At 38.4% G+C, this 15,226-nt stretch overlaps 1 protein-coding gene across 11 annotated transcripts in view; it reads right to left on the bottom strand.

The window, feature by feature from the left end:
- smtnb (smoothelin b) overlaps window positions 1–15,226 on the bottom strand; it is a 299,570-nt gene that overhangs the window by 214,250 nt on the left and 70,094 nt on the right. For 10 of the 11 annotated variants that reach the window (XR_009515412.1, XR_009515411.1, XM_059987987.1 and 7 more), the window contains exon 2: window positions 9,027–9,187. Coding sequence is in view for 8 of the 11 variants with exons in the window: in XM_059987987.1 (XP_059843970.1) it covers window positions 9,027–9,187 (161 nt within the window). In the remaining 3 variants the exon portion in view is untranslated. Of the gene's footprint in view, window positions 1–9,026; window positions 9,188–15,226 lie in introns of those variants that run through there. The other variant, XM_059987988.1, reaches the window with a different exon arrangement.

The raw sequence follows: 15,226 nt of genomic DNA, 5'->3' as shown, positions 1-15,226 counted from the left end.
AACTACTTGTTCATCTCCATTTATAAGCATTTATTGTACTTTAGATTACAATATGCTAAGTTGTTGAGTTACTCCCCCCCCCCAATTGTCCTTTAAAATAAAAACATAGGAACATTAAAAAATTGGAGCTGAAGTGGGCCATTTGGTAGCATATGCTTTTTTCACCATTCAACAAGACCACAAATGCTGTTTCACCTCAGACACAATCTTCCTGCCCAATCCCCATATGCCTTGATTTCTTCAATGTCCAAAATACCCAAATGTAGAACCCTTATGGATAGAGGCGAGAGTTTATAATGGAGGATAAAAAAATGGCAGAAAACTGGTATAAAGAATTTAAAGACACAAAATTTGAAAGAAATGTAAGAATACTATGTTGGGTAACACATGACACAGAATTCCTCCCAGCACAATTGGATGGTAGATTTACACATTGGACAAGTAAGGGAATCACCTCATACTGTACAATATCCTCCATTAAGGGTCTGAGTCCTTTCAACAACTCAAACGTATCACTTAGAGAAACAAGACTTCTTTAGATATCTTCAACTAAGACAATATTTTAATAATATTAAAACTATTGGAGAGAAAGGTTTAATTCTGATTGATATATTCATTGATTGTATAAAGGTGTATAAAGGTAATATTAAAAAGAAACTGATAACCAGGATTTACTCGATTTTACAATCTAACAGGGGTCTCCGTTTTTTTTAATCAAAAACGGGAGAAAGAAGCCAATATAAAATTGACAGGACATGATTGGTTAAACATATGCAGCACACATTCGACTACTTCAAGCTCAGGTCTGTGGAGGAAATTCACCTGGAAGAATAACCTGGAAAAACAGAGCTTTTCTAAAACGCCTTCCAGAGTATGTAAATTTGAAAACGCCGCTTGGGCAAGAGTAGAGTGGACGGGGTAACCGGAGATTTCTAGAAACACTGTCATGACGTGCTAGAACAGATGGCGGCATTTTTCCTGAACACAACCCCCCCCCCCCACACACACAACTTAACAATTTCAGAACCGACAGCAACGAGACTTAAGCCAGAAGAATTAGAAATGACCTCACCAAATACTTTGACCCACAACTCACTGAATAAATAAGTATACTCACTTTGCCCTATTTTCTGTCCTTGCTTATATGAAGGTGGTTTACCTATTTATGCAAGAACTTCTGACAATAGATGTGTAACAGCCTAATGTAACATTGTATGGAAATACAAGTTAACACTGATGCAGGCATGTTTTATACATTTAACAAGGTGCTTTATTAATGCAACAGAATTAGTCAGTTTTTCAACGTTCGTCGTAAGCCAGGTCATACTGTCCGTGAACTCCCTGTTGGTTGCCTCTATATGTTCCAGTATTTGTTTTTTTTTAAGTTTTAAGTCCTCCTGCGCAAGAGCCAACAGCTGTCCGTCATTTGGCAATTTCCTTTTAAGTTTTTCTAATCTGTAACAGAACTAACGTGGACTTTCACAGCAAGATTCGACACCAAACATGTCGCTTGTTTTCTGTAGATGTGAACTGTGCATGCCCAGTAGGAGGAGATTCGCCCAAATACCCATTTTAATGTGGATGGAGGTATTTTCAGAAACGCTTGGTGTGGACACCTATCGTTTTTACACGAAACCAGTGTTTTCAAAATTATCTGGTCTAGTGAGGACATAACCTTAATATACTGAATCTATCAATGATTGTTCTTATTGAATTCAGTGTCAGGGCCTCAATAGCCCTTGAGTAGAAAATTCCACATATCAAGTGAAGAACACTGAAGTCCTTTGAAACATCACCACTACCCAACCACTCACCATTCAATAATACTTTACTGCTTTCTCACCACACATTTTTCTAGACTATATTGCATTTGCCATACTCTCAGCTATTCAGTTAGCTTCATTACAGTCACTTTGTTTTTAATAATCCCACTTATCTTAGTATCATCAGAAAACTTGGAAATATTATATATGGTTCTCTCAGCCAAATCATTGACAGAGATTGTAAAAGCTAGGTCCTGTTGAATCTGATGGTATTGCTCCAGAGGTTCTTCAGAATTCATAACTGGGGTATTAAACTTGGTAATTATGGTCATTTTATTAAGTATTTCAAGAACAAAGAAAACAAAATTGTGTTTGTTTCATACTCCTAGAATTAACAACATTGCCATGATAACAATTAACCTGCATTACAGCCAGATTCAAGTGGTGAGATACCTGCTACAGAGAAACTGAAAGGGTTTTAGGAAGTACAGAAGCAATTATACTACAATTACGAGAAAATTTACTGAACAATTACACACATATAGAATCATATTCAGAGATCTCCCTTTATGGTGACGATCTTTTACTTTTTATATCAAACCCGATCACCTCCTTAACCCCCATGTTCTCACTCCTTAACAAATTTAGCCTGTTTTCAGGATATAAACTTAATTTACACAAGAGCGACCTTTTCCAATAAATGGAGAAGCACAAGCACCAGAGTTCCATAAACTCCCCTTTAAGGTAGTGAATAACCAATTTACTTATTTTGGCATCACAGTAACAAGGAATTATAAGCGTCTTTTTGGAGAAAATTTTGCTAATATGTTAAATCATACAAAACAGAGCCTAGCACAGTGGTCACCCCGTCCATGTCCCTGATGGCCAAATTAATGTTGTCAAAATGAACGTCCTTCCTAAATTCTTATACATTTTTCAATCCATAACAATTTTCATTCCTAAAGTCTTCTTTGACTTGCTAGACTCAGTCATATCATCCTACTTATGGAAAGGGCAAGCATCCCCGACTGAATAAAGTCTATCCCCAGAAATCTAAAAATGTTGGGGGCATGGCTCTGCCCAATTTCCGCTTATATTACTGGGCAGCTAACATACACTATCTCATCTTTTGGTCTCATTTCCGCAACCAATCTGACTGCCCAATATGGGTGGCAATGGAGCTGAACTCTATTAAGAATTTCTCTATTTCTGCACTTCTTGGATCTGCACTCCCTTTTCTTACACCTAAACCAATTGCTAATCCTGTTATCTGGCACACCCTGAGAGTATGGGTTCAGTTCAGAAAGCGTAGTGGTCTCTATGGCTTCTCTCTTCCAAGTCCTATTCTACATAATCACCTCTTCCAGCCTTCTATATATGAATCAACATTTCAAGACTGGTATAGAAAGGGCATCAGGTGCTTTAAAGATCTTTTTACAGCCAACTGCTTTGCATCATTTGAACAATTGTCTGCAAGGTTTAACATACCCAACACTGATTTCTTCAGATATTTGCAAGTTAGACATTTTATCAGCCCTTAGTTGTCAAATTTCTCTGAGGCACCCGACACAAATGTTGTTGATATGTTTCTTTGCATGGCTCCATTGCGCAAAGGTCTAATGTCTACTATTTGTGACAAGCTAGCGACTCTGAGGGGAGCCCCCCCCCCCCTTGACAAAATTAAAACTGCCTGGGAGCAAGATTTAAATTTTTCACTGTCAGATGATGGATGGGATTCAGTTCTCAAGTTAGTTAACTCAACCTCTTTATGTGCCCACCACTGCTTGTTGCAGTTCGAGGTCGTACACAGGGCCCGTGTGTCTAAAACTAAATGATCTCGCATTTACCCAGGTGTTAATCCCTGCTGTGACAAATGCAAAAGGGGCGAGGCTTCCCTTATTCACATGTACTGGACATGTCCTAGCTTGGAAAAATGCTGGAAAGATGTTTTCCAAACTCTATCCCAAATACTTAATTACAATCTGGAACCTAACCCTTTGATTGCTCTTTTCACCACCTCCAGAGAGGGAGACACGTACCCAAGTCTGACCAAAGGTCACATACTGTCTTTTGCCTCTCTTTTGGCCAGGAGTGCAGTCTTGCTCAGGTGGAGGGATGCCGCCCTGCCCACCCATGCTCAGTAGCTTAGGGACATCATGTCCAGTCTATAATTTGAGAAGATCCATTATTCAACTCTCAATTCGGTCATAAAGTTCCAAAAGGTGTCTGGACCCTTTCCTGAATATTTTCAGAATTCCCAGCCAAACTAAAGGTTTATCCCTTCTTCCTTTCCTCTGGACATAACTCCCTGACTTTCAGCACTCTCCAGCAGAATTCTACAAACACAGATGTGTAAACATATGTGTTAGGAAAATACACCTTCTCTATACCAATGCAGCTCTGTGGGGGTAAAGGTTCTGTTTAACCCTTTTTGCTAATGCAATGATGGCTTGGAGATGGGAATTGTGAGGGGTAGGTCAGGGCAGGGAGGCAACCAAAGCATGATTGTGCTATGGGTGCATCTCTTTCATAGATGTGAATTGTACATTTGTTATGTACTGCGCAAGCCTCCTTTGTACTATGCTTTCTTGATTTAAAAAAACAATAAAAATATTGTGGAGAAGTAAGGCTGCTGTTACACCTTATTTGTAATTGCATCAATATGTTGGGCCCAGGATAGATCCTTAGAGATGTTGACACCCAGGAACTTGAAACTGCTCGCCCTTTCCACTTCTGATCCCTCACTGAGGACTGCAGTGTCCTACTCTTGCTTAAACCCACAATCAATTCTTTGGTCTTACTGATGTTGAATGCAAGATTGTTACTGCAACACTACTCAGCCAATTGATTTGTCTCACTCCTGCATGCCTCCTCATCACCACCTGGAATTCTGCCAACAATAGAGTAGATGGCATTTGAGCTGTGCCTAATCACACAGTAGTGAGTGTAGAAAGAGTAGAGCTGTGGGCTAAGCACACATTCTTGAGGTGCATGAGTGTTGATTGTCAGTGAGGAGGAGATGTTATTTCCAAACTTTACAGACTGTGGTCTCTCAGTGAGAAAGTCAAGGATCCAGTTGCAGGGGAAGGTACAGAGGCCCAGGTTTCTGAACTTTTTGATTAGAACTAAGGGTATGATTGAGTTGAACACTGAGCTGCTAGTCAATAAACAGTCGCATGACATAGGTAGTACTATTGCCCAGGAGATCCAAGACTAAGTGGAGAGCCAGTGAGATTGTATCGATTGAATCATTTTATTCTCACTCTTTGCTATCTCTAATAATCAAATCTCAAATCACATTAGTATATTAGCCCTAACTTTATGACCTAAGCTTGCCAACTAACTTTCTGGGTGGAATGCAGAAGCCAAAAATTCAAATCTACCACATCCACTGGATGACACTTATCTATTAGCAGCATCATCAAAGTTCCAGTGAATCACTCAAGGACCCCAAACTGCTCTTGCATATTTGTTTAGAAACCACCAATGCAGACTCAAGGCTTTCTTTGAAACCAAAAAAAATACAAGGTTTTTCACCAGCATTTTTGAATGGCTATCTGGGCTGAAGACTGAGAGGGTACACAAGATAGGTTAGAATGCAATGAACTAGCTGAGGAAACTTAACAAGTTCATTTACTTATACTGTACTTTAATCTATATTTTCCCATCCTCTTGCTTTTCAAACCAGTGCAAGAGTTCATGAATTGACTAAATAGTATCTTTTCCTAAGCACATGTGTTTATAATTTCTGTTACTTTTAAGCTTTCTGGCAAACTGCTTTTGTGGCACTTGAAATAATTGATCCATGTTTGCCAAGATTTCAGATTTGAACAAGCATACAGATTTAAAATAGCAAGGATTAAAATGTTCCTAATTTTTGGCCTTCTAAGAAGCATTATGTAATTATTTTGACAGAAAATGTTAACATTTGATATCTGGACAAAAAATGGATAAATGGCCATTTTGACTCCTGAAGACATACCAGTTAATCAACCAAAATACATTTATTACCAAAGAATGTATAAGTTCTTTGGTAATAAGCAAACACCTTGAGATTTGTTTGCTTACAGGCAGTCACAAAGCAAGAAACTCTAAGCACTCAATTAAAAAAAGACCATAACAGAAAAAGAGGAAAATAAAACATATCATAGAAATATAGAAAACCTACAGCACGATACAGGCCCTTCAGCCCACAAAGCTGTGCCGAACATGTACTTACTTTAGAAATTACCTGAGGTTACCCATAGCCCTCTATTTTTCTAAGCTCCATGTACCTATCCAGGAGTCTATTAAAAGACCCTATCATATCCACCTCACCACTGTTGCTGGGAGCCCATTCCACATACTCACTCTGAGTAAAAAAAACTTATCCTGACAACTCCTCTGTACCTACTTCCAAGCACCTTAAAACTGTGTCCTCTTGTGTTAACCATTTCAGCCCTGGGAATAACTCTCTAACTATCCACACGATCAATGCCTCCCATCATCTTATACACCTCTATCAGGTCACGTCTCATGCTCCGTCGCTCCAAGGAGAAAAGGCCAAGTTCACTCAACCTGTTTTCATAAGGCATGTTCCCCAATCCAGGCAACATCCTTGTAAATCCCCTCTGCACCCTTTCTATAGTTTCCACATCCTTCCTATAGTGAGGTGACCAGAACTGAGCACAGTATTCCAAGTGGGGTCTGACCAGGGTCCTATATAACTGTAACATTACCTCTTGGCTCTTAAACTCAATCCCATGGTTGATGAAGGCCAATGCACCATATGCCTTCTTAATCACACAGTCAACCTGCACAGCTGCTTTGAGCATCCTATGGATTTGGACCCCAAGATCCCTCTGATCCTCCACACTGCCAAGTCTTACCATTAATACTGTATTCCGCCATTATATTTGACCTACCAAAATTAACCACCTCACACTTAACTGGATTGAACACCATCTGCCACTTCTCAGCCCAGTTTTGCATCATATCGATGTCTCCTTGTAAGCTCTGACAGCCCTCCGCACTATCCATAACACCCCCAACCTTTGTGTCATTAGCAAATTTACTAACCCATCCCCCCACTTCCTCACTATGGCACACCACTAGTCACAGCTGTCAAGTCAGAGAGACAATCATCTACAACCATTCTCTGACTTCTTCCTCAAAACCAACGTCTAATCCAATTTACTACCTCATCTTAAATGAACGTTCTTTACCAACCTCCCATGTGGGACTTTGTCAAAGGCCTTGCTAAAGTCAATATAGACTACATCCGCTGCCTTGCTTTCATCAAATTTACCCCAGGCTACTGTGGAAGGCGAGGGAGAAGATTGCTGAGCCTCTGGCAATGATCTTTGCATCATCAATGGGGACAGTAGAGGTTCTGGAGGATTGGAGGGTTGCAGATGTTTTTCCCTTATTCAAGAAAGGGAGTAGAGATAGCCCAGGAAATTATAGACCAGTGAGTCTTACTTCAGTGGTTGGTAAGTTGATGGAGAAGATCCTGAGAGGCAGGATTTATGAACATTTGGAGAGGCACAGTATGATTAGAAATAGTCAGCATGGCTTTGTCAAAGGAAGGTCGTGCCTTATGAGCCTGATTGAATTTTTTGAGGCTGTGACTAAACACATTGATGAAGATAGAGCAGTAGATGTAGTGTATATGGATTTCAGCAAGGCATTTGGTAAGGTACCCCATATGCAAGGCTTATTGAGAAAGTAAGGAGGCATAGGATCCAAGGGGACATTGCTTTGTGGATCCAGAATTGGCTTGCCCACAGAAGGCAAAGAGTGGTTGTAGACGGGTCATATTCTGCAAAGAGGTCAGTGGCCAGTGGTGTGCCTCAGGGATCTGTTCTGGGATCCCTTTCGTTCATGATTTTTATAAATGACCTGGATGAGGAAGTGGAGTGATGAGTTAGTAAATTTGTTGATGCACAAAGATTGGGGGTGTTGTGGATAATGTACTATCATGCAAGCAATAGCATTCCAAACCAGACTGAATTCTTAGATCCACTCCCTGGAGCAGCCTGAGTCATAAGCCCAGGCCTTGTTCATATTTCATCAAAGTAGCAGGGCAAAAACACCACGGAACTTGTAGAAACAGCAGCCACCGATGAGAGCAATGAACATCATGTGAGAATGAGCAAAATCAGCCCAAACCTTGCCTCCACACTCAGGATTTCTAGTTTATTCCCTACTGACAAATTCTCATGGTCATGGGGACTGATTAATATAAAATGTATAATTAAGTAAGCGATCGAAAAATAAGAAAAGAATTTTCAGAATAATAATCATTTGTAAGGCAGTGAGAGGTGGATGGGAAGTTGCAGGTAATGAGCCCATTATCTATATCCACCCTGGGACTTGAATTGTAAATTTTAGGAATGTTGTCAAATTAACTTTTATGAGTAACAGCAGCTCATTTATGAACGGTATTCATTCTCTCTAGCCTGTGTGTGCCAGTGTTGGAGAAAATGAATTCTTTCAGTTGGTGGATGGCTTAGTTTGAGCACAAACAGTCACTCTTACTAACTTGGCATAGTCATAATTCCTCTCAATTACCACTGCAATATGATGTTGACTGAACCCTAGCTGAAATCAAAGGTTCAGAAATACTTATAACATATCCTGTTGAGCATTAGAACCACATACACACAAGAAAGTCTGCAGATGCTGGAAATCAAAAGTAACATACACAAAATGCTGGAGGGACAGCAGGTCAGGCAACATCTACAGAAATGAATTAACAGTCAACGTTTTGGACTAAGACCCTTCTTCAAGCACTATTGTAGTTTTTGCCCTGCTTCTGAATATTTTTAATTTGTATTGCTAACTGATAATTCACATGATCTTCTTTTTGAACAACAGCCTTCTGTTCCCTTTGTAATATTTTCTAATACTACATATATGGTGCCCTCCATGCGCAACTCAGACAGGTAGCTCAATATAAATATTGTTCCTTAAAAGTAAAATTGAAGTCAATCATAAGGTGCAATTTTAGAAATGATGTTCTGTTAATTTTCCCCGACCCTAATCTAATGCTCCTGTGACAGCACCGAATATGCTTTCGAATATGGCCAATTTCCCTCTGTGGCCTGGTCAGTTTCACAGCTGAGTCATAATTACAGATGAGACAGTGTTTAAAATCAGGAAAAAACTACAAATACTTCTCAAAGTACTTATTAGCAACATTTACTTATTCTTGCGATACAAACCAATGTTCATTTAAGCAGCGCGTAGCTAAATTCACTGCTGTATTTCAAAAACCCTTACCGTAAATGATTTTCCTTGTTTTCAAGGCATTTATTTGTTCTTTCAGAACGAAAACGTTTGGACGATAATGCTTCCTCTGTTCTTTTCAATTCTTTCCTCCCTAGTTCATAAATTGTGGAACGAATAAGTCTGCGTTCATCAAAGTCATCTGTCACTTCAAGCTGTTTCAGGAAAAACAAAAATGTACCGTTAGAGTCAAATGTTTTGGATAAAATCAATTTTCCAAATCTAATCCAGATAAGGAGTGAAATGGTGCCTCAGATTGTGAAATTTGTTTTGTTAATGAAAAGTTGAAATGAAACCAGTAGTTAGCATTTTCATATCTTTAGACAAGTTGGGGAAAAAGCATCATTCAGTTATTGTAAAATTGTTTAAGATTTTGGTGAGGATTAAAGGGGTAAAACTCTATTTACATACATTACTTAACAAAAGGGAACTTAAGGTGACTATTGCAATAAGTGAACTTTTATGGTGACTCACTGCAATTTAGAAAAGGATTTCAGCCAACTTATGTGCGCCAATGTTTTATAAATTACCGTGGGTTAAATACACAGATATTTACTCGCCCAGATGGAGCTCCCCAAGAGAGAACTGTGAGCCAGTATCATGTACAGATGGGTTCTTCCTCACTATGTGTAGTGTCCAGCATGAAGCTTAAAAATGTACTCTTCGTGCTTAGTTAACATATATATTGCGAGCCCATTTGTAAAGATTTCAAGTTGGGAATTGGCTATTGTTCATTGTTATAACTATTCCTCAGCAATGTAGCATATATGAAGAAAGTTCATTCAGATATGGGCATTGTTAACCCTTGTCCTACAAGAGGGGTGAAAGGCTGATGCAGATTTAACTCAAGTGTGGAGCATTACAAGGTCGAATCTTCAAGCAACTGGCTGAAACAAAAGAAGGAAGCAACAGAAATTACATGGGTAATGAAGTATTGCAAACATGCACGCAATCAAATCTTTCTTCAAGCCTCTTTCTGACAGCTAAATAGGAATAATTGCTGCAAATCTGACATTAATGAACAATTTCAATGTGTTTAGTGAGAAAGAAAACTGAGGTACTTAAAACTAATATGGTGTTAAATGACGTTCACAATTTATCAACTGTAGGTCAAAGGAACTTTTCCAAGATTATTAAAGAATTTAAATGAGTCACAATGATGGTTTATATGATCTAAACTTTGTCATGAAATTAAATGAAAGTTCATAAGTTTTTTGGATAAGTTTATGGAAAATTAAAATGTCCATAACTTGCAGCCAAGAATTACATTATGTTCTCATAATTCGCAAATGGCATTCATAATTAAGCTTAAAGGCAGTTCTAAGTGAAAAAAATGAGAAAACTTTCCCTCCATCTACTTAGTGATTCTTAAGCTGTTAGATGATGAAAAACATCAATTCAACATCTGGTTATTCAGTCTCTAGAAATGAAGCCATATAAAGAAGTGGAAAAAATAAAAGGAGCTTCCTAGAACATAATAAAACAAACCATTCCACAGGCTCACACACAGAAATTCAAACTCCATAAACACCTTCATCCTTAAACAGCCAGCCTTCTGATAGTCTGTTCATCAACACTGTACGTCCCTCGGTCACTCTAATGGAAATTAAATGCCCCAGCTTTCATTTTCATGGATGACTGCATCTTCAAATGATCCATCAAGGCTTTATTGCACCTGAATCACTAAGTGAAAAGCAGTCACAGATTGCCTGAGACCATTTGAAGGGTTGATTGGGATAGGGAAAGAGAAGAAACCATCAGGCTCTTGAACCAAAGGGGATGACATCACTTAACTTCACTTGCCCCATCAGTTAAATGTTCTCACAACCTATGGAGTCATTTTCAAGGATTCTTCATTTCATGTTCTTGATACTTATTCCTTATTTACTAATTATTATTACTTTCTTTTTGTATTTGCACAGTTTGCTGTCTTTTGCACACTGGTTGAACACCTAGTTGGAGTGGTCTTTCATTGAGTCTACCATGGTTGTTGGATCTACTGAGTATGCCCACAAGAAAATGAATTTCTGGGTTATATATGGTGACATACATGTACTTTGATTATAACTTTAACTTTTTTTTGGAAATTTGTAAGTCTTTGAGGACAAAGTTAATGCTCCAAAGTTGCTTCAATTTCATAACGTCTCATCAATACCTTAATAATGAAAGGGCACCAAAATGAAACGTTTTTCTCTGAGGGTGCTGCATGCATTTTCTATTTCTGAAATGGAAATATCAATATTACGTTCCTTTTAAATCAAAATACTGGAAATGAAAACAAAATACTGGAAAGATACAGGGACAATAATCTGTGGGGAGCTTAACAATTCATTTCTGTTCAACACACATAAAAATGCTGGAGGAACTCAGCAGGCCAGGCAGCATCTATGGCAAAGTCTACAGTCAACGTTTCTGACCAAGACCCCTTAACCGTCCTACTGAAAGGATTCAGCCTGAAACATCGACTATACTTTTTTCCATAGATGCTGTCTGGCCTGCTGAGTTCTTCCAGCATTTTGTGTGTGTTGCTTGGATTTCCAGCATCTGCAGATTTTCTCTTGTTTGTGAATTTAACGTCTATATGAAATTTTATCAGACTATTTCAGCAGTATGAAACTACTGCAAGCTCTCTGGCTAAGTCATCAATATTCAAAAACTGATGGAGTCACAAGAGACTGCATTTGCTGGGATCCGGAGTAACAAGCAACCTGCTGCAAGAACTCGGAACATCAAGCATGACCTGCTGAATTCCACCAGCAGATTGCTTACTGCTTCATTTTCAGTTAAACTGATTTTGCAACATTGTGATCCTATTATGATGATGCATCATTAACCGCAGTAAAATACGAGTGATGCAGAGACCCACTGTATGTTCATGCAGTTACTGGTATCACGCTGGCACCAGAAAAGTCTCCAAATCCGCACATCTAAATTGGAAAATCTTGTCAAAAGCTACACAGAATTATGTCATTAAAAAAAAGGAGGGACAAAAATAGACCAGGCTGAACAAATATTACATGCTACAAATGTTTAATAATTCATAAGATTTTAATTTGAGCCCAATAATGGCACCTAAAGACTCAAGTTCCTATAGTTTTGCTTCCAAAACGCTGCAAAACTAATTTCATTTATATTCTTATTCTCTGTCTTGTCCTTTAAATTGCATTGTTCAAGATTCTTGGAACAAGCTATGCTCCATTAAAGATTCAATTCCAAGTCTGAATGAGTTAAAATCAATTTATGCTGGGTACAAGTCAGATCCATTGGTAGAATTACCAACTTGCAACATTTAATTCTGTATTGTTTTTGGGAATTACTTATTTCCATTTGGATTAAATCAGTTCTTCCCACTTATTGTACAATGCTTGTTTCCTTACCCCCATCAGCAATCTATTCCTAATATATACAATAGAATAACTTTATCCAAGTGAATCAGATTAAATTTGAACAGTCTGTCAAGGATTGAGAACCAGTAATTGAGAATATGACCATATCTAATCCATTTTACACAGAGGCCACATTTATTTAATTCTGATGTTCTCATACGCTATAGCTTGACTTTAGACTTATTACAGCTTTGGTCCAAATAAGTATGCAAGTTAAATTCCAGAAGCATCACACAGGGAAAAAAAAACATAGGTGGGGGTTAAATTGCCACTGACTTGAGTCATTCTTAATGGAAAGGAGGATGGCTGTGAACATTAGAAGCCAAATCCTTTCAGCTTGAAGTTCCTCAGGTGAGTGGCCAAGCACCAAACAACTTCAGCTCCTTCCCTTTCATGAAGGGATTGATGACCAGGAATGGAGATATTTCACGACTGTACAAGTTTGTTCTATCTGAAACTCAGAAAGTAAAGACCTGCACAGAGGCATCCTTCAGGCACAGTCTGAAATGGCAAGATGGATTTGCATTACTGAGGTGCCTGGTGATGACCATCTCCAATAAGAGCATATAACAATGAAATTACTTTTCTCCACAATTAACTCCTTTATAATCTGCAAACTGCTGGTTATATTGACTACAAAGCATAATTGAACCATGTATAACTACTGTGACTACAAAAATCAGTCAGAAACTGGACCTTCGGTAATAAGTGACTCTCCTCCGAATTCCCCAATTTTTAAAAATTCTAACTACAAGACATATCAGGAATTTATTGAAAAACAGTCTATTTGCATGGATGCATTGAGCTTTAAACCACAAGGGAGCTCAACACTGTCAAGGGCAAGAGTAAAAAAATTCCTGATAAAACTCAGCAGGTCATGCATGCACTAGAATTGGGGAAAATATAGCCCTTGGCTGAAGAAAATTTGGGGTTATAGATGGATAAGATTTCTCACTTGTTAATGAGAAAATGTAAAGTGATATTTTATTGAAATTGTCACTTTCTGGCACTTGTGTTGCTTGAGTGCTGTCATTTATCTGGTCAAACCTGAATGCTGCCTTGATCTTCCTGTTTTCATTATCAGAGCAAATACAAATGGAAACAGATATGACAGTCGCTGCCAAATACACCCTAACTCTAAACTAACAATGAGGAGAAGGTTACTGAAGAAACAGCTAAACTGGAACAATGACCTGAGAAATATCTTGGGAACAATTAGCCTCCAACAGCCAAAAAACACCTTCTGCTTTATGCTGCCAATAAAAAGTCATCTGCATCAAATTCTCAATTCCAGTGGACTTTGATCAAATTCTTCCTTTCATTAAGAGCAGTCTCTCATTTGTGGCATTCTGCTGTTTTCTTAACGCACAATGATTTATAGTACTGCTACAGGTGGAACTATTACAATTGCATAAATGCCTCTTCATTGCACTCTTGACAATCCCATCCATCATGATTGAGAATAAGCTCTTGTGACATTAATTGACTAGACTGGATTCACTCTTGCGTACAGCACACACCTGGCCATTTAAAAATTTTGTCAAGTGAATCTGGTTTTGCAAGTACATGGATGCTTTGCTGGAGGACTAGGTGAGTTTCTGATATTCCTATCAATATAATAATTTAGCAGAGATGGTGTCAGGGGCCAAAACTAACCTTTGCTGTCTGTATTTAGTGTGTGCAGCCATTTCTTGATATCATATGAAATGTATGAAAACTGACTGAAAACCAGCTCAGGTGATAGAGAAAATATTAATTGGGGATAGATGGATTATATATTTGGCCTAATTGAATGATGATGCTTTTAAATGCTTTGTGGGGGGGGGTGGTTTGTACTCGAGATCTGGGGTTCACAGAGACTGATGAGACATTTTTTGGATTGGATTGATCCTAATCTATTGTTCCATTCATTCTTAGACTTTTATCCCTAGAATAATCACACTATTCCCCTCTTTGGTTTAACTTCACACATTGTCACAGACAAATTCCAAGGATTGAGCTATAGTTCACATACAATTAATTGTATTTATTTATTTATTGATTGATTGATTGATTGATTGATTGAGATACAGGTCAGAATAAGTCCTTCTGACCCTTTGAGTCTTCAACACCCAGCCATCGCTCTAATTTAATCCTAGCCTAATAACAGGACAATTTACTATGAACAATAAATCTACAAATCAGTATATCTTTGTACTGCAAGAGGAAACTGGAGCACCCAAAGGAAACCCATGCAGTTTAGGGGGAGAACATACAAACTCCTTACAAGCATCAGCAGGAATTGAACCTGGGTCGCTGGCACTGCAAATCATTGTGCTAACCACTACACTACTGTGCTACTCCAGTACACTACTGTGCGCCCCATTTTGTGAAATTTGAGTGGGGTATGGGAAGGGAAAGATAGCTATCTATGTGTACTGATAATTCTGAACTACAAGTCCCAATCAGTGGCACTTTGATAGTCTGACCTTCATTCTCAGACACAACACAATTCCATACTGCAGCCAAATAGCAGAAAAACGTGAAAGATAATCATCAGACTGGTTCATTACTGACATCAACCTTTTCACATGCAATATGAATTTAACAAAGTTATTTTGGTTACACTTCTGCAAAATGCCTAGATTAATTTTTGTACTCTAATCATTATATAATTCAAGATGGAATCACCCATTTGCTGTACACAAAATCAATATGCAAAGCCAGAATCACTGAACAAAATGTTTCTAACTATGTCGCCTGCAGGTATTCATAGCCGGCAGAAGATGTCAGCCGTACACATCAATGAAAAGGCATTGGAACATCATC

The sequence above is a fragment of the Hypanus sabinus genome, chromosome 13, assembly GCF_030144855.1.
Source record: "Hypanus sabinus isolate sHypSab1 chromosome 13, sHypSab1.hap1, whole genome shotgun sequence".
NCBI classification, from domain to species: Eukaryota; Metazoa; Chordata; class Chondrichthyes; order Myliobatiformes; family Dasyatidae; genus Hypanus; species Hypanus sabinus.
The sequence above is the reverse complement of the archived record's forward strand: the minus strand, read 5'-3'. Positions and strand labels throughout refer to the sequence as shown.